General features: G+C 40.7%; 2 protein-coding genes across 2 annotated transcripts; both read right to left on the bottom strand.

Annotated features, from left to right (window-relative positions):
* Positions 1-5,835: 5,835 nt before the first annotated feature.
* On the bottom strand, positions 5,836-6,460 carry LOC118937860 (stonustoxin subunit beta-like; the record flags this gene model as incomplete). Its single annotated transcript, XM_036939638.1, has 2 exons — positions 5,836-5,875; positions 5,924-6,460. A coding segment is annotated over one exon (516 nt), but the record flags the coding sequence as incomplete, so codon positions are not given.
* Positions 6,461-6,626: 166 nt separating this feature from the next.
* Positions 6,627-18,632, bottom strand: LOC118937839 (NLR family CARD domain-containing protein 3-like). Its single transcript, XM_036939572.1, has 7 exons — positions 18,488-18,632; positions 14,093-14,209; positions 13,757-13,841; positions 13,399-13,627; positions 11,250-13,020; positions 8,578-8,738; positions 6,627-6,631 (listed from the first exon to the last, which is right to left on the bottom strand). Exons 1-7 carry the CDS (start codon positions 18,613-18,615, stop codon positions 6,627-6,629), a joined length of 2,496 nt encoding a protein of 831 aa, XP_036795467.1. The 5' UTR covers positions 18,616-18,632.
* Positions 18,633-19,504: the final 872 nt, after the last annotated feature.

Raw genomic sequence — 19,504 nt, 5'->3', positions numbered from 1 at the left:
TCTGATCTGACTTTCTACCATCCCTCTCTCTCTTTCCCTCTGTTCTGACTCTCTCCCCTCCCTCTCTCTCTTTCCCTCTGTTCTGACTCTCTACTCTCCCTCTCCCTCTGTGATATCTAAGTTTTTTTTAAATAAAAATGTTCACACATAAAGTGAACAGTTTTTGCTTTGTAATTCTGGGTTATTGTGTGTAGATTGATGAGGGGAAAAACACATTTAATCCATTTTAGAATAAGGCTGTAACGTGATAAAATGTGTAAAAAGTCAAGGGGTCTGAATACTTTCTGAATGTTGCTGTATATCAGTATATTAGACTCTCTCTCTCTCTGGTCTGAATACTTTCTGAATGTTACTGTATATCAGTATATTAGACTCTCTCAAATTCAAATTCAAATTCAAGCTGCTTTATTGGCATGAAAAACATTGTGTCAATATTGCCAAAGCAACAATGTATACAATATACATTGTAACAAAATTGTAAATGATAGCAAATAATAATATAAAATGGTAGTAAATAATAATACAAAAATAAATACAATAAAATGGTAACAGTCTACAGTAAACATTAATAATTATAGTAATAACAATAATAGTAATAATAAGTAAGTTACTGTTTACTATGCAGATGTTATTATTCAGTGTCCCTCAGGCTATGGCAGGAAAATACATATTTGGCTGCAAGAGGAGCCATTGCTCCTTCGCCCATGAGTATTCTTAGTTTTTCCTCTGGGTTCAATTTGTAAAAATGTGGAATATATGTAGTCATTTCTGTGAATAATGAATCTCTTTGTGAGGAATATTTATCACAGTAAAGGAGAAAGTGCATCTCTGTCTCTACCTCCCCTGTCATGCAGTGACCACATACACGCTCCTCTTTGGGTAGCCATGTCTTTTTATGTCTGCCGGTTTCTATTGCCAATCGGTGGTCACTCAGCCTGTACTTGGTAAGGATCTGTCTCTGCTTCGTATCTCTGACAGAGTAGAGATAATCAGCCAATTCATATTCTCTGTTTAGGGTCAGATAGCAATTTAGTCGGCTTTGGGATTTTGTTTCGTTTTTCCAGTATTGTAAGTATGATTCCTTTGATTGGTTCATGATTTTGCTTATTGGAATTCTTTCTTTTGAAGCAGTGCTGGTGTCAGCTTGGTTGGTGAGGTCCAACACCAGCTGACTGAGAGGGCTCGTTTCTGGGCTCAGCTCTTGGGCTTGAAGTGCTTTAAATTGCAGACTCAAATTTGGACTTGAATTTAGATGTAGCCAAAATTTTAATGATCTTTTCTGTATTTTCATTATTACTGGAAAACGGCCCAATTCTGCCCTACATGCATTAGTTGGTGTATTTCTCTGGACTTGTAGAATTTTCCGACAGAATTCTGCATGTAGGGTTTCAATTGGATGTTTGTCCCACATTTTAAAATCCAGTTTATTGAGTGGCCCCCAAACCTCACTTCCATAAAGTGCTATTGGTAGGATTACACTGTCAAATATTTTAGTCCAAATTCTAATTGGGATGTTGATTTTGAATAATTTCATTTTTATTGCATACATTGCTCTGCGGGCTTTTTCTTTGAGTGCCTTCACTGCCATATTAAAGTTTCCCGATCTCTCTCTCTCTCTCTCTCTCTGCAGTGATGTTGTTTTCATCACTTCTGGTTTAACACTGCCATCAAGTGGTGATTGTCCAAACTGCACCACTGTTAAGATAGAGAGAGCAGAGAATGTGGGAGAGAGAGAGAGCAGAACGTGTGGGAGAGAGAGCAGAAAGTGTGGGAGAGAGAGAGCAGAGTGTGGGAGAGAGAGAGAGAAGAGTGTGGGAGAGAGAGAGAGAAGAGAGAGAGCAGAGTGTGGGGAGAGAGAGAGCAGAGTGTGGGAGAGAGAGAGAGCAGAACGTGTGGGAGAGAGAGCAGAAAGTGTGGGAGAGAGAGAGCAGAGTGTGGGAGAGAGAGAGAAGAGTGTGGGAGAGAGAGAGAAGAGTGTGGGAGAGAGAGAGAGAAGAGAGAGAGCAGAGTGTGGGGAGAGAGAGAGCAGAGTGTGGGAGAGAGAGAGAAGAGTGTGGGAGAGAGAGAGAGAAGAGAGAGAGCAGAGTGTGGGGAGAGAGAGAGCAGAAAGTGTGGTAGAGAGAGAGAGCAGAACGTGTGGGAGAGAGAGAGAGCAGAACGTGTGGGAGAGAGAGCAGAAAGTGTGGGAGAGAGAGAGAGCAGAGTGTGGGAGAGAGAGAGAAGAGTGTGGGAGAGAGAGAGAGAAGAGAGAGAGCAGAGTGTGGGGAGAGAGAGAGCAGAGTGTGGGAGAGAGAGAGAGCAGAACGTGTGGGAGAGAGAGCAGAAAGTGTGGGAGAGAGAGAGCAGAGTGTGGGAGAGAGAGAGAAGAGTGTGGGAGAGAGAGAGAGCAGAGAGAGAGCAGAGTGTGGGAGAGAGAGAGAGCAGAGAGAGAGAAGAGTGTGGGAGAGAGAGAGAGCAGAGAGAGAGCAGAGTGTGTGGGAGAGAGAGAGAGCAGAGAGAGATCAGAGTGTGTGGGAGAGAGAGAGCAGAGTGTGGGAGAGAGAGAGGGAGCAGAGAGAGAGAGCAGAGAGCAGGCTGAGAAAGCAAAGAAAGAGTGAGAGAGCAGAGCAGAGAGAGAGATAGCAGAGAGCAAAGAGAGAGCAGAGAGAGAGCAGAGAAAAGAGAGCAGCAGAGCAGAGAGCAGAGAACAGAGAGAGATCAGAGAAAAGGGAGAGCAGAGAGAGAGCAGAGAAAAGAGAGAGCAGAGAGAGAGCAGAGAGCAGACTGAGAAAGCAAAGAGAGAGTGAGAGAGCAGAGAGCAGAGAGAGAGCAGAGAAAAGAGAGAGCAGAGAGTGAGATCAGAGAGTGAGAGAGAGAGCAGAGAGTGAGAGAGCAGAGAGAAGAGGGCAGAGGGAGAGAGAACTCTGTTGCTATAGTGACCCTGCATCACAACACTCTGTTGCTATGGTGACCCTGCATTACAACACTCTGTTGCTATAGTGACCCTGCATTACAACACTCTGTTGCTATAGTGACCCTGCATCACAACACTCTGTTGCTATAGTAACCCTGCATTACAACACTATGTTGCTATAGTAACCCTGCATTACAACACTCTGTTGCTATAGTGACCCTGCATCACAACACTCTGTTGCTATAGTAACCCTGCATTACAACACTCTGTTGCTATGGTGACCCTGCATTACAACACTCTGTTGCTATAGTGACCCTGCATTACAACACTCTGTTGCTATAGTGACCCTGCATCACAACACTCTGTTGCCATAGTAACCCTGCATTACAACACTATGTTGCTATAGTAACCCTGCATTACAACACTCTGTTGCTATAGTAACCCTGCATTACAACACTCTGTTGCTATAGTAACCCTGCATTACAACACTCTGTTGCTATAGTAACCCTGCATTACAACACTCTGTTGCTATAGTAACCCTGCATCACAACACTCTGTTGCTATAGTAACCCTGCATCACAACACTCTGTTGCTATAGTAACCTTGCATTACAACACTCTGTTGTACTAATTGTACAATTTGTTTAATTCTATCCCACATATTTAATTGTTTTGTATTTCATTTCATATTTGTTTCTTGTTTCAACCAGTCGCAGGTTAACATCAACCTGACAGAGGAAACGTTAAATCAATAAACAAACTGTTTTCACAATTAACAGCCTTTTCTTGTTTCAACCAGTCGCAGGTTAACATCAACCTGACAGAGGAAACGTTAAATCAATAAACAAACTGTTTTCACAATTAACAGCCTTTTCTTGTTTCAACCAGTCGCAGGTTAACATCAACCTGACAGAGGAAACGTTAAATCAATAAACAAACTGTTTTCACAATTAACAGCCTTTTCTTGTTTCAAGTATGTTTTATTATGAAAAGTACAATATATCCTTGTATACTTGTACAAATATGGAGTGTATGTCCATATATAATTATATATAATTATACAATTTGTTTTTCAACATAAAAGACAACACATGATCACATTGGTATTTTAAGTGTTATTGTAAGAGGTCCTCACTACTATAGAAAGACGCGCATGTGTGTGTGTGTCCAGAGTGTTTGTGTTCAGTGTGAGTGTGTGTCCAGTGTGTGTGTGTGTCCTGTGTGTATATGTTTGTCCACTGTGTGTGTGTGTGTGTGTGTGTGTGTGTGTGTGTGTGTGTCCAGTGTGTGCCCAGTGTGTGTCTGTGAGTCCAGTGTGTGTGTGTGTGTCTGTCCAGAGTGTGTGTGTGACCAGTGTGTGTGTGTGTGAGTGTGTGTGTCCAGTGTGTGTGTGTCCAGTGTGTGTGTGTCCAGTGTGTGTCTGTGAGTCCAGTGTGTGTCTGTGAGTCCAGTGTGTGTCTGTGAGTCCAGTGTGTGTATGTGTGTGTGTGTGTGTGTGTGTGTGTGTGTGTGTCCAGTGTGTATATGTTTGTCCTGTGTGTGTGTGTGTGTGTGTGTCCACTGTGTTTGTGTGTGTGTTTGTCTAGTGTGTGTGTGTATTTGTCCAGTGTGTGTGTGTGTGTGTGTGTGTGTCCAGTGTGTGTCTGTGAGTCCAGTGTGTGTGTGTGTGTGTGTGTCCAGTGTGTGTCTGTGAGTCCAGTGTGTGTGTGTGTATGTGTGTGTCCAGTGTGTATGTGTGTGTCCAGTGTGTGTGTGTGTGTGTGTGTGTGTCCAATGTGTGTGTGTCCTGTGTGTATATGTTTGTCCTGTGTGTGTGTGTGTGTGTCCAGTGTGTGTGTGTGTGTTTGTCTAGTGTGTGTGTGTATTTGTCTAGTGTGTGTTTGTCCAGTGTGTGTGTGTGTGTGTGTGTGTGTGTCCACTGTGTTTGTGTGTGTGTATTTGTCCAGTGTGTGTGTGTGTTTGTCTAGTGTGTGTGTGTGTGTATTTTTATCTAGTGTGTGTTTGTCCAGTGTGTGTGTGTGTGTCCAGTGTGTGTGTGTGTGTTTGTCTAGTGTGTGTGTGTATTTGTCTAGTGTGTGTTTGTCCAGTGTGTGTGTGTGTGTGTGTCCACTGTGTTTGTGTGTGTGTGTGTGTTTGTCCAGTGTGTGTTTGTCCAGTGTGTGTGTGTGTGCAGTGTGTGTCTGTGAGTCCAGTGTGTGTGTGTGTGTGTGTGTCCAGTGTGTGTGTGTGTAACCAGTGTGTGTGTCCAGCAGGTGTATGTGTGTGTCCAGTGTGTGTGTGTGTGTGTCCAGTGTGAGTGTGTGTGTGTGTGTGTGTCCAGTGTGTGTTTGTGTGTGTGTGTGTGTGTGTCCAGTGTGTGTCTGTGATTCCAGTGTGTGTGTGTGTGTGTGTGTGTGTGTGTGTGTGTGTGTGTGTGTGTCCAGTGTGTGTGTGTGTAACCAGTGTGTGTGTCCAGCAGGTGTATATGTGTGTGTGTGTGTAACCAGTGTGTGTGTCCAGCAGGTGTATATGTGTGTGTGTGTTCAGTGTGTGTCTATGAGTCCAGTGTGTGTTTGTGTTTGTGTGTGTGTGTGTGTCCAGTGTGTGTCTGTGAGTCCAGTGTGTGTGTGTGTGTGTGTGTCCAGTGTGTGTGTGTGTAACCAGTGTGTGTTTCCAGCAGGTGTATATGTGTGTGTGTTCAGTTTGTGTGTGTGTGTGTGTGTCCAGTGTGAGTGTGTGTGTGTGTGCGTCCAGTGTGTGTGTGTATCTAGTGTGTGTGTGTGTGTGTCCAGCGTGTGTCTGTGAGTCCAGTGTGTGTGTGTGTGTGTGTGTGTGTCCAGTGTGTGTATGTGTGTATCTAGTGTGTGTGTCCAGCAGGTGTGTGTGGCTGTGTCCAGTGTGAGTGTGTGTGTGTCAAGTGTGTCTGTCTTTGCCCAGTGTGTTTGTCCAGTGTGTGTTTTTGTCCAGTGTGTGTTTTTGTCCAGTGTGTGTGTGTCTTCGTCCAGTGTGTGTGTGTGTCCAGCAGGTGTGTGTGTCTGTGTCCAGTGTGTGTGTGTGTGTGTGTGTGTGTGTATCACTGACAGAGGGACACTGAGTCACCAACACCCCAAACCCAAAACCCTGGATAGAGGGGCTCAGTGAATGTGGAGGTGAATGTGATCAGGTGGGTCAGTGTGTCAGAGGAGGCTCTATAGAAGGACAGAGTGCCGGCTGGCCAGTCCAGATACACTCCTACTCTGTGGGAGCTGGAGGAGGGGACGTCTATGGTAGTGGGATTATTATTGTGATAGGCAGAGTAACTGTTGTCAGAGCAGAACAGACTCCAGGACTTGACATTGGCTCCAAGACAACAGTCCTTACCCCCTCCTCTCCTGTTGATTCCTTTATATGTCAATCCTATACCAGCCTCTCCCCCACTCCACTCTACCTCCCAGTAACAGCGCCCAGTCAGACCCTCTCTACACAGCACCTGTTCACAGTCCTCAAATCTCTCTGGGTGATCAGGATACGGCTGCTCCTCTCTCCTCCATGTCACCTTTCTGTTCTCCTCAGACAGAGAGAGGTGTCTGTTTACTGTGTTTGGGTCCAGTGTGAGATCACAGACATCTGATGGATGAAACCAGACACAATATTAGAAATCATCATCATTCACATTAGAATGTTAACTCACTTTTCACTAATTCATTTAATGTAGATGTTTCTAGGTATCAAAAGGAGAAGTTAAGGTAACTTGAGACTTGTTGAATGATCATATGTTATACTGTATGGTAATATAAAATACACTTATTCACATTAATTACACACACACACACACACACACACACACACACACACACACACACACACACACACACACACACACACACACAGACTGAACACACACACACACACACACACACACACTGAACACACACACAGACACACACACACACTGAACACACACACACACAGACACACACAGACACACAGACACACACACAGACACACACACAGACACTGAACACACACACACACACACACACACAGACACATACACTGAACACACACACACACGATCCTCTTCTCATTTTCCTTTGGTTTTGTCTTGTCTTGTATCACACCTGGTTCCAATCCCATTCATTACATGTTGTGTATTTAACCCTCATTGTCCTTGTCGGTGATTGTTTGTTTGTAAGTATTGTTCTGGTGTGCTACGGGATTCCCTGATCCTGACTTACCTGCCGAACACAAATGTTTCATATGAGGTGACAGTATATAATGTTACCTTTAATTTGAGGGTATTTTCATATATATCTGTTTCACCATTTAGAAAAATAAAAGCACTTCATGTATCTAGTCCCCCTATTTGAAGAAGTCAAAAGTATTCTGACCAATTCACTGATAGCGTATTAAAGTAGTCAAAAATGTAGTATTTGGCCAACATCAAGCCTGTGACTCAAACTCGTTGAATGATTATTCAGTTTGTTTTGGTAGTGTTTTGGATAATGTTTTGCCCAAAATTGAAATGGTGGATGATGAATGGAGTACTTTCTTCATAAGTGAGTAGATAACATGTTTCTAAACACTACTAAATTAATCCTGATGATTCCACGATTAAGGAAAATCATGAATGAATCATGAATAATAATGAGTGAGAAAGTTACAGAGGCTAAAACTTTTGTCAGTCTGATTGATATGTGATAATGAACATAGAATATCCAGTTCATTAACTGGAACAACCCCAGCTTCCTGTGGTGAACGACTGCTGAGCAAGGTATTGGGCAACAGCTTTTATCCTGTGTGTGTGTGTGTGTGTGTGTGTGTGTGTGTGTGTGTCCAGTGTGTGTGTGTGTGTCCAGTGTGTGTGTGTGTGTTGTTGTCCATCATGTGTGTATGTGTGTCTGTGTGTGTGTTTGTTGTTGTGGAATAATCAGTATAGTTGTGTAACATAGATAAGATGTTTTATTTTCATTATATGCTTGTGAGTTACTTCTCATCAGAATGTATCTTGTTGTACTGTAGTGGTGGCCGGTTGCAGTTATCTGTTCTCTGTCCTGGGTTCAGTTACTTGGGCCGCAGAGAGGGGAGGGGTCAAGTTTGTCTTCATATGTAAACCTGTCTTTTAAACCATGTGAAGGGATGATTGAGGGGGAACCAATTATCTATTGGCTCCACAATGTCTGTGTGCCAGTCACTGTGTCTCTGTGATCTTGTCCAGGAGGGGTGTATTTGATATATGCCTGTTGATGAGGTTTTGTTTTATGGTCCTGAGAGCGAGATAAGAACATAGTTTAGGAGACAAAGCTGAACGATAATTTATAGCCAATGCTGTCTGGCTATGTGTGTCTTTGCTATAAAGGATCTCAGTTGCAATGTGTAAGCACTCTCAGAGAATTCATTTATAGACACTGAATTGATCTGAGAGTCACAGGGTTGTGATGGAGCTCATATAATTAAAGATGGACTTTATGATAACTCTGACTTGTGTGTGGTTTGCTCTCATGATTTGGTAAATACAGGACATTTCCACTACAGTGTCCAGTGTGTTCAGTCTGTGTTTGAGAGGACACACACACACACTGGACACACACACACACTGGACACAGACACAGTAACATATATCTTTGTCCAAGTGGTGGTAAGAATGTTTGTCTTAACTAGACTGATAAGTCAAACATGTCTGATATGAACATTGACATAAACCCTCTACATACTTGAGTTTCTCCAGTTTACAGTGTGGATCCTCCAGTCCAGCAGAGAGCAGCTTCACTCCTGAATCCTTCAGGTCATTGTTACTCAGGTCCAGCTCTATCAGGTGTGAAGGGTTTGACTTCAGAGCTGAGACCAGAGGAGCACAGCCTTCCTCTGTGGCTAGACAGCCTGACAGCCTGCAAAGAGTCAAATCATTTTAAAATCACACTGATATTCTTTGGTGGTGAAAATAGTGGCAGTATATTTTTTCAACATATTCAGATATATCAGTGACCTGAAACCTTCCATATCTATTAATAAAATAGTGTATCATCATAAAAAATGACAAATTATCAAAGTATTGCCTGCAGATAGAAACATGTATAGTACAAATATTATAGTAGACTGACCAGACCAGTTTAAAAAGCAGTATCAGTCAGAAGACAGACAGTGAGGTATCAGATTTAGATTGTATTGAGTATTCAGTCCACACCATATCTATTTAGACAGTGAGGAATCAGATTTAGATTGTATTGAGTATACAGTCCACACCATATCTATTTAGACAGTGAGGAATCAGATTTAGATTGTATTGAGTATACAGTCCACACTATATCTATTTAGACAGAGAGGTATCAGATTTAGATTGTATTGAGTATACAGTCCACACCATATCTATTTAGACAGTGAGGTATCAGATTTAGATTATATTGAGTATACAGTCCACACTATATCTATTTAGACAGAGAGGTATCAGATTTAGATTGTATTGAGTATACAGTCCACACCATATCTATTTAGACAGTGAGGTATCAGATTTAGATTATATTGAGTATACAGTCCACACCATATCTGTTTAGACAGTGAGGTATCAGATTTAGATTGTATTGAGTATACAGTCCACACCATATCTGTTTAGACAGTGAGGTATCAGATTTAGATTGTATTGAGTATACAGTCCACACCATATCTATTTAGACAGTGAGGTATCAGATTTAGATTGTATTGAGTATACAGTCCACACCATATCTATTTAGACAGTGAAGCTAACATTTTAAATGTGGCTCTATTCTCCAACATTTTGGATTTGAGGTCAAATGTTTCATATGAGGTGACAGTTTATAATGTCAACTTTAATTTGAGGGTATTTTTAGACACATGTGTTTCACTATTAAAAATGAAAACAATTTATGTTTCCAGTCTCCCCATTAGAAGAAGTCTTAAGTATTCTGAACAATTCACTCATAGTGTATTAAAATAGTCAAAAATTGTGTTTTTTGTCGTAAACTCGTTGGTTGCATTTGCAGTTTGTTTTGGTTGTGTTTTGCCCAATAATAAAATGGTGGATGATGAGTGGAGTACTTTTCTGTCTAAGAGAGTAGATAACATGTTTCTAAACAATAATAAATTCATCCTGATGATGCCATGATTAAGAAAAATCATGAAAGAATCATGAATAATAATGAGTGAGAAAGTTACAGAGGTTACAACAAAGCATGCTAACCTCTCACCATTACCAATAACAGAGGCAACAACAAAACATGTTAACCTCTCACCATTACCAATAACAGAGGCAACAACAAAACATGTTAACCTCTCACCATTACCAATAACAGAGGCTACAACAAAACATGCTAACCTCTCACCATTACCAATAACAGAGGCTACAACAAAACATGCTAACCTCTCACCATTACCAATAACAGAGGCTACAACAAAACATGCTAACCTCTCACCATTACCAATAACAGAGGCTACAACAAAACATACTAACCTCTCACCATTACCAATAACAGAGGCTACAACAAAACATGCTAACCTCTCACCATTACCAATTACAGAGGGAGTCTGATCTTTGTGCCTCTGTAACTTTCTCATTCATATTCATTCACGATTCATTCCTGATTATTCATCATCATAGTAGCATCCACATGAATGTAGAAGTGTTCAGAAACATCTTCTATTCTTACTGACAATACAAGTGAAGTGACTCCAACATGATAGGACATCATTCACCATTCAGTTTCTATTAGGAAAACATCTAAAACACAACCAAGACAAACTGAAAATACATTCAACAAGTTAGTAGAATCACAAGCTTGATGTAATCACTGGAGGCATGGAATATGGGACCAAATACTAAACTTATGACTACTTTAATACACTATAAGTGAATATAACCGAATAATTACGACTTTTCAAATGGGAGAACTACATACATAAAGTGCTTTCATATCTGATATTACGGACCTCAGAGTCTCCAGTTTACAGTGGGGATTCCCCAGTCCAGCAGAGAGCAGCTTCACTCCTGAATCCTTCAGGTCATTGTTACTCAGATCCAGCTCTCTCAGGTGTGAGGGGTTTGACTCCAGAGCTGAGACCAGAGAAGCACAGCCTTCCTCTGTGACTCCACAGCCTGACAGACTGACAAAGAGATCATCATGACTTCACAAACACGCTGTTAATTTAACACCAGAAGTGTAGAAGGACAATGGTAGATGCATTTATTTAATTCTCTGAAACATCACATCGATTCATCTTCTGTCTCCTAGAATTGTATGGTCATATTGTTATACTAATGTGAAAATCAATGAATTTATTCAATATGTTTTAATAATATATTATATACATATGATATCACATATTTTTCTCTAAACTGAATATTTCTTCCTGATGATTAGTTCTTAAAAGTCATTTTATGTACTCACAGAACAGCTCTGGAGGCTTTGACCACTGGCAGCAGCCTCAGAAGACCTTCCTCTGATCTGGAGTATTTCTTCAGGTCAAACACATTCAGCTCCTTTTCTGAAGTCAGCAACACAAAGACCAGAGCTGACCACTGTGCAGGTGACAGGTTGTCTTCTGAGAGACTTCCTGATCTCAGGTATCTTTGGATCTCCTCCACTAGAGAATGGTCATTCAGTTCATTCAGACAGTGGAACAGATTGATGCTACTCTCTGGAGAGGGATTCTCCCTGATCTTCTCCTTGATGTACTTGACTGTTTCTTCATGGCTCTGTGAGCTGCTTCTTGTCTTTATCAGTAGACCTCGTAAGTGCTTCTGATTGGACTCCAGTGAGAGGCCCAGAATGAAGCGGAGGAAAAGGTCCAGGTTTCCCGTCTCACTTTGTAAGGCTTTATCCACAGCACTCTTGTAAAAAGTAACTTTAGAATTGTCTTTTGTTTGCAGTTTTTCAATTACATTCTCATTGTTGTTGATGAATGAGAGGAACACATATACAGCAGCCAGAAACTCCTGAATGCTCAGATGCACGAAGCAGTACACCGTATCCTGGTACAGCCCACATTCCTCTTTAAAGAGCTGTGTGCACAATCCTGAGTACACTGAGGCTTCATTGACATCAATGCCAGCCTCTTTCAGGTCTTCTTCATAGAAAATCAGATTGCCCTTCACAAGCTGTTGAAAAGCCAGTTTTCCCAGTGACAGAATGCTCTCTTTATCCCAGTGTGGACCTGTCTCTTCTTTCCCAAGATACTTTTCATTCTTCTGTTTGGTATGAAACTCCACAAGGTGTGTGTACATCTCAGTCAGAGTCTTGGGCATCTCTTCTCTCTTATGTTTCAACATGTGCTCAAGGACTGTTGCAGAAATCCAACAGAAGACTGGAATGTGGCACATGATGTGGAGGCTCCTTGATGTCTTTATGTGTGAGATGATTCTGCTGGCCAGGTCCTCATCACTGAATCTCTTCCTGAAGTACTCCTCCTTCTGCGGGTCATTGAACCCTCGTACCTCTGTCACCTGGTCAACACACCATGAAGGGATTTTATTGGCTGCTGCAGGTCGGGTAGTTATCCAGAGGAGAGCAGAGGGAAGCAGATTTCCCCTTATGAGATTTGTCAGCAGAACATCCACTGAGGTTGACTCTGTGACGTCCCAACAGATCTTGTTCTTCTGGAAGTCTAGGGGCAGTCGGCACTCATCCAGACCATCAAATATGAACAGAACTTTGTACTTGTCGTAGTTGGAGATTCTTGATTGTTTGGTTTCCATTGAGAAGTGATTGAGAAGTTCAATGAAAGTGTATTTGTCCTCTTTTTTCAAATTCAGCTCCCGGAAAGGAAATGAAAATACAAATTGGACATCATGATTTGCTTTTCCTTCAGCCCAGTCCAGAATGAACTTCTGCACAGAGACTGTTTTTCCAATGCCAGCGACTCCCTTTGTCAGCACAGTTCTGATAGGTTTGTCTTGTCCAGTTAAGGGTTTGAAGATGTCTTTACATTTGATTGCAGTCTCTGGTCTTGCTTGTTTCCTGGTTGTTGTCTCAATCTGTCTCAGCTCATGTTCATTATTGACCTCTCCTGTTCCACCCTCTGTGATGTAGAGCTCTGTGTAGATCCTGTTGAGAAGTGTTGGGTTTCCTTGTTTAGCGATCCCCTCAAATACACATTGAAACTTCTTCTTTAGATTAGATTTGAGTTCACGTTGGCAAATCTCAGCAAGCTCATCTGAATCTAGAAATAACACAGAGGATATTAGTATTACTGTCTGTTTTAATACCTACAGTATTGAAGGACTGTTATAAAGTTTTAAATTCTAATAATTTATTATCTTAACTGACTGTATAAATGTGTAAATGTTTTCATAATGCATTACAGACTGGTGTGACTGATTATATTATTATTGGTATTATTGATGGTATAATTTATGTTGTCTCTCTCTCTCTCTAAATAATCACCACAACACATCCCTGCTGCTACTCGATGAGGTCACTATGTGTTGTGTTAAGGCTGCTACAATATCATTGAGTTACACAGCTACTTTAGCTGTACTTTAGCTACAGCTTTTAAATGTTATAACACAGCATTCATCATGAGGCAGACAGATCTTACATTTCTCCAGTGTGTCAGCAAGCTCCTTCTGGTTCATTTTCCTCAGGATGTGCAGTGTGATCTTCAGAGCCCCCTCTCTGGCACTGCTCTCCTGCTTCTCATCTTCAGCATCCACCACTTCCTTATCCTGCTTCTGACTCTCAAAGCCTTCTGGGAGTTCTGGACTAAGAATCCTCTTGAACATCTTCAGCTCGTTCTTCACAAATGTCATAATTTTCTCTTCAAGCAACTGAAATAAATCAAGTAAATAAGTTAAACAAGAGAAGAAATTATTTCTCATCAACACATTAATGAATGATTGACAGATCAACTTTACTTGAGGTAAACTAAAACACATGTACATAACAGGACCACATACACTGAATATGGAGGCCAGGTCTGTTTGATGACTCTGGGAAGACTGACCACTGAGAATCTCTGACTCTGATCTCTCCTGTTGGTTTCTGTGGACAGAACATGAGATTATATCTCCTCATCCAGGGAGTACACACGCACACAAACACACACACACACACACACACATAGGGAGGAAATGTTGTGATTGTTTAATTTTGTTTTAGGACTATGAAAATGGACAAAAGGATTAGCCTATGGATTATGAAAACAACAACAATAAATGGGAAAATGGGAGAGGAGAAATGACTAGAGACAGTGTTGTTTAACTCACTGACCATGACCCATGAGTTCTTCTTACCTTTGTTCAGTAGAAAAATCTCCCTCTCTAAAGGATATAGGATAGCCCATAGACCAGTTACTCTTCATGGACACACAGCTGGGAACAGGGGAGGCTGGTCTCTCCTGCTTGATTGGACTTCAACACAACAGAGACAAACATTACATCTCTCATCTACTCTGAGCTCAGATGGGGAAACATAAGAGTTTCATTCCAAAAAGCTATATATCACTTTTCAGAAATATTCATAAATTAGCTTTTATTGTTTAAAGAGTTATGTTTATGTTAAGTTATGTTTTTTTGCTAAATGAGATGACACGTGGGTACCTGCTTCTATAAACCAATGAGGAGATGGCACGTGGGTACCTGCTTCTATAAACCAATGAGGAGATGGCACGTGGGTACCTGCTTCTATAAACCAATGAGGAGATGGCACGTGGGTACCTGCTTCTATAAACCAATGAGGAGATGACACGTGGGTACCTTTTTCTATAAACCAATGAGGAGATGGCACGTGGGTACCTTTTTCTATAAACCAATGAGGAGATGGCACATGGGTACCTTTTTCTATAAACCAATGAGGAGATGGCACGTGGGTACCTGCTTCTATAAACCAATGAGGAGATGGCACGTGGGTACCTGCTTCTATAAACCAATGAGGAGATGGCACGTGGGTACCTGCTTCTATAAACCAATGAGGAGATGGCACGTGGGTACCTGCTTCTATAAACCAATGAGGAGATGGCACGTGGGTACCTGCTTCTATAAACCAATGAGGAGATGGCACGTGGGTACCTGCGTCTATAAACCAATGAGGAGATGGCACGTGGGTACCTGCGTCTATAAACCAATGAGGAGATGGCACGTGGGTACCTGCTTCTATAAACCAATGAGGAGATGGCACGTGGGTACCTGCTTCTATAAACCAATGAGGAGATGGCACGTGGGTACCTGCGTCTATAAACCAATGAGGAGATGGCACGTGGGTACCTGCTTCTATAAACCAATGAGGAGATGCCACGTGGGTACCTGCTTCTATAAACCAATGAGGAGATGCAGCGCGAACTGCGTCACAAACAGAACTGACTTCTAGACGCTCGTTGCAGCATTGTTTTGTTGGCGCGCGTGTGCAGTGTTGCATTTTTAATAACGATTCCGATGTCTACGAACGAACATTTCGAGGCATATCAAATTACCCAGCAGCCATTTAGAAACAACAAGTCATCAAAAAAAGTGTTGTTTCTTAATTTAAAAAATGTCTTCTGGCTGTTTAAATTGGCCACGTCTTGAAAAAGAGGACAGGGACATACGTTTTAGTTAGGTGGTATACCTTTTTCTGAAAACAAATATGGTTAACCATGACCAGAAAAGGTTTAAGGTTTAGCACTGTGGGTCACCACAACGTCACCACAACGTGTATCCAGGCGAACAGTGATCAGGCTCACCAAGTAGCTGTAACCCTGTTGATAATAAGTAACCTGACGTCAGCGTGGGCAGGTGTCATTGATACAATAGTGAAGCTGCCATTGTGACGCAGAACAATGAGCTGGGAATAGAACGTTCAGAAGGTGAGTTGATTCCACGGAGCTCAATAGAACTAATAGGAGCTGGCAGGGAGAAGAATGACCTAAAATAAGGCCTGTTTTTTAGCGATTACTATCTAACATAACGTAATATTATGAAACTGGGCTCCATGGCGGATGCAATGAACTAGTTATCAGAAAAAAAACGTTGTTGTAAATGTCATGTTTCCAGCCTACTTGAGGCGCACTGAAAATAATATTCAAAAGTTTGGTCCTTGGACACAGAGGGGTTAAACACTAAAGTTACCGACCATCTAGTGAAGAGAGGAGGGGTTAAACACTAAAGTTACCGGCCATCTAGTGAAGAGAGGAGGGGTTAAACACTAAAGTTACCGTCCATCTAGTGAAGAGAAGAGGGGTTAAACACTAAAGTTACCATCCATCTAGTGAAGAGAGGAGGGGTTAAACACTAAAGTTACCGTCCATCTAGTGAAGAGAGGAGGGGTTAAACACTAAAGTTACCATCCATCTAGTGAAGAGAGGAGGGGTAAAGAACGGAGCAGAAGAGACATGTTTGTTGTTTGCTGTAACTAATGGTCAACGTTGTATTGTAATGTATGTATTGTAATGCCAGAGTTGACGTGGGCCATCGTTCAAAAAAAGAGATGCCTCCCTGACCACCAGTGTGTTTGGATATAATGAAGATCAATTCAGTGAAGAAGAACCTCTAGAGTTCTGACCAAAGAGCCCTATAAAGGGTTAAATATATACTGTATACTAAGACAGGCTAACCTCCTATAAAGGGTTAAATATATACTGTATACTCAGACAGGCTAACCTCCTATAAAGGGTTCTATATATATTCTATATATTCTGTATACTCAGACACTTCCTAACCTCCTATAAAGGGTTCTATATATACTGTATACTCAGACAGGCTAACCTCCTATAAAGGGTTAAATATATACTGTATATATACTGTATACTCAGACAGGCTAATCTCCTATAAAGGGTCAAATATATACTGTATACTCAGACAGGTTAACCTCCTATAAAGGATTCTATATATATTCTATATATACTGTATACTCAGACACTTCCTAACCTCCTATAAAGGGTTCTATATATATTCTACTGTATACTCAGACACTTCCTAACCTCCTATAAAGGGTTAAATATATACTGTATACTCAGACAGGTTAACCTCCTATAAAGGGTTCTATATATATTCTATATATACTGTATACTCAGACACTTCCTAACCTCCTATAAAGGGTTCTATATATATTCTATATATACTGTATACTCAGACACTTCCTAACCTCCTATAAAGGGTTCTATATATATTCTATATATACTGTATACTCAGACACTTCCTAACCTCCTATAAAGAGTTCTATATATATTCTATATATACTGTATACTCAGACACTTCCTAACCTCCTATAAAGGGTTCTATATATATTCTATATATACTGTATACTCAGACACTTCCTAACCTCCTATAAAGGGTTCTATGTATATTCTATATATACTGTATACTCAGACAGGCTAACCTCTGTCGTGGAAATTTCCTCTATTTACCAAATCATGGGAGCAAACCACACACACAAGTCAGAGTTAGTTATCAAAGTCCATCTTTAATTATCTGAGCTCTATCACAACCCTGTGACTCTCAGATTGATTCAGTGTCTCCCAGTGAATCCTCTGAGAGCCCCTTCCACATTGTAACTGAGGTCCTTTATAGTAAAGACACACACACAGGATAAGACAGCATAGACACAATTCATCGTTCAGCTTTGTCTCCTTTCCCAAACCCCAGAACCATAAACCAATCCTCCAAATCAACAGGCATATATCAAATTGTCATTTAGATACAACCCACTCAAAATACAAACTCCTGGACAAACTCACGGAGAGGAGGGTGAGACTATAGGTTAAGATAGAAACAACATGAGAGGGAGCATAGAATGATTCCAGACACTGCAACCTTCCTTTCCCCACTATGGGGAAGGTAGAGAGTGAAAGATATGTTTACACATGATGACACTTTGACCTCTCCCCTCTCAGCGGCCATGCAACTTAGTCTTGACATAGAACAGATACTGCAACCCTGCCCACAGTATTATACAAAAATACCATTCTGATGAGAATTAACTTACACACATTTGATAAATATAAAACATCTTACATATGTTACCAACAAATTCTGAATCTTCCCTAACACCTCATGTAAAGGGTTCTATATATATTCTATATATACTGTATACTCAGACACTTCCTAACCTCCTATAAAGGGATCTATATATATTCTCTATATACTGTATACTCAGACAGACTAACCTCCTGTAAAGGGTTCCATATATATTCTATATATACTGTATACACAGACACTTCCTAACCTCCTATAAAGGGTTCTATATAGAACTTTAGTGGTTCTGTATATGTAGGAAGATCCCTTTTTGGTTTCAACAGGAGTGAAGAGTGTGTTGATATAACGGATATATTGTCAGAATTCAGCTTGTAACAATGATCAGAATAAAAACTATAAAGTTATGCCTGCCAACATATTAGATAATAATCAAGAGGCTAAATGATTGTGTCATGCTAACATTTTATAGAGGTGTGTGCGTGTGCGTGTGTGTGTGTGTGTGTGTGTGTGTGCTGGTGAGACAACCACATATCACAGTCTAATATACAGGATACAAACATTCCATTCCAGCTATATAGCGTTTTGCAAAACAAAAATTCATACACAAAAAACTATTAATTAAAATCTTAGAACAACAATATTTTCCAGACAAGGTTCCCCTGAGCAACACTGTCTGATAAATAACAAATGTGTAAAAATGGTGGAAACACATTTTAGAAACAAACAACATTGTAATCTCACCTCTTAGTTTTGGTGTCATGCTCCCCAGAGAGTCTCATTTTAGAGGCAGGGCCCCCCTCCTCTCTCTCCCCAGAGAGACTCATTTTAGAGGCAGGGCCCCCCTCCTCTCTCTCCCCAGAGAGGCTCATTTTAGAGGCAGGGCCCCCCTCCTTTCTCGCTCCAGAGAGACTCATTTTAGAGCACTGACCCCTAAACAGAGATCCAACATGTTGGTTGTGGTTAACACAGTGACAACTAAACAGAGATCCAACATGTTGGTTGTGGTTAACACAGTGACAACTAAACAGAGATCCAACATGTTGGTTGTGGTTAACACAGTGACAACTAAACAGAGATCCAACATGTTGGTTGTGGTTAACACAGTGACAACTAAACAGAGATCCAACATGTTGGTTGTGATTAACACAGTAATTATTGAAGGTCAGATGTTCTCTTTTATTCATTATCTCTTAGAAATAAAACATTTACTAACAGACACATCCAAACAGTCAGGTGATTTAATGCATCACATGAATATGTAGTCGTGATTTATAATTTTCACCTTTTGTCCATAATAATAATAATATAATAATAATAATAACAATATAATATATAATAATATGAATAATAATGTCTCACTTTCTCTTTTAATAATTTCTCTCATTCTAGTGTGTTGCTTTGTTCAACAGGTATGATATTATGAAGCTGTTACTGAATTCAGTTCATAATATTAATGTTAAGAAAAGTCTGTTCAGTGGTTTCATACCAAATTACACAGGAAGCAGGAGCTCATTGGAATTTAGAAAACAACAAATGTTCTGATATTCTGAAAGAAGATTTAGAACTATGATACATTAACATTTTTACAAATTATAAAATAACCACTATATAAGAATCGTATAATACGATATGTGAACAATATGTTTTTGAATGTGACTTGCCTACGCCCAGTTAGCGCCATTTTGTATGATTGAACTGTCACGTAGCTGTCCCAGGTGAAATGGACTGTTAGATCTGAGTGTTTTACTGTCATTCACT

This window comes from Oncorhynchus mykiss, chromosome 12, assembly GCF_013265735.2.
Source record: "Oncorhynchus mykiss isolate Arlee chromosome 12, USDA_OmykA_1.1, whole genome shotgun sequence".
NCBI lineage: Eukaryota > Metazoa > Chordata > Actinopteri > Salmoniformes > Salmonidae > Oncorhynchus > Oncorhynchus mykiss.
This window is presented reverse-complemented; position numbering and strand designations above follow the sequence as displayed.

What these genes read in the sequence shown, in the direction of transcription:
- LOC118937839 (XM_036939572.1), bottom strand. Translation starts at nt 18,615, where the DNA reads ATGAGCCTCTCTGGGGAGAGAGAGGAGGGGGGCCCTGCCTCTAAAATG. An exon ending in CATGACACCAAAACTAAGAG is followed by an intron (nt 14,210 to 18,487) that starts GTGAGATTACAA and finishes GTTGTGTTGAAG; the next exon opens with TCCAATCAAGCAGGAGAGAC. An exon ending in GATTTTTCTACTGAACAAAG is followed by an intron (nt 13,842 to 14,092) that starts GTAAGAAGAACT and finishes TTCTGTCCACAG; the next exon opens with AAACCAACAGGAGAGATCAG.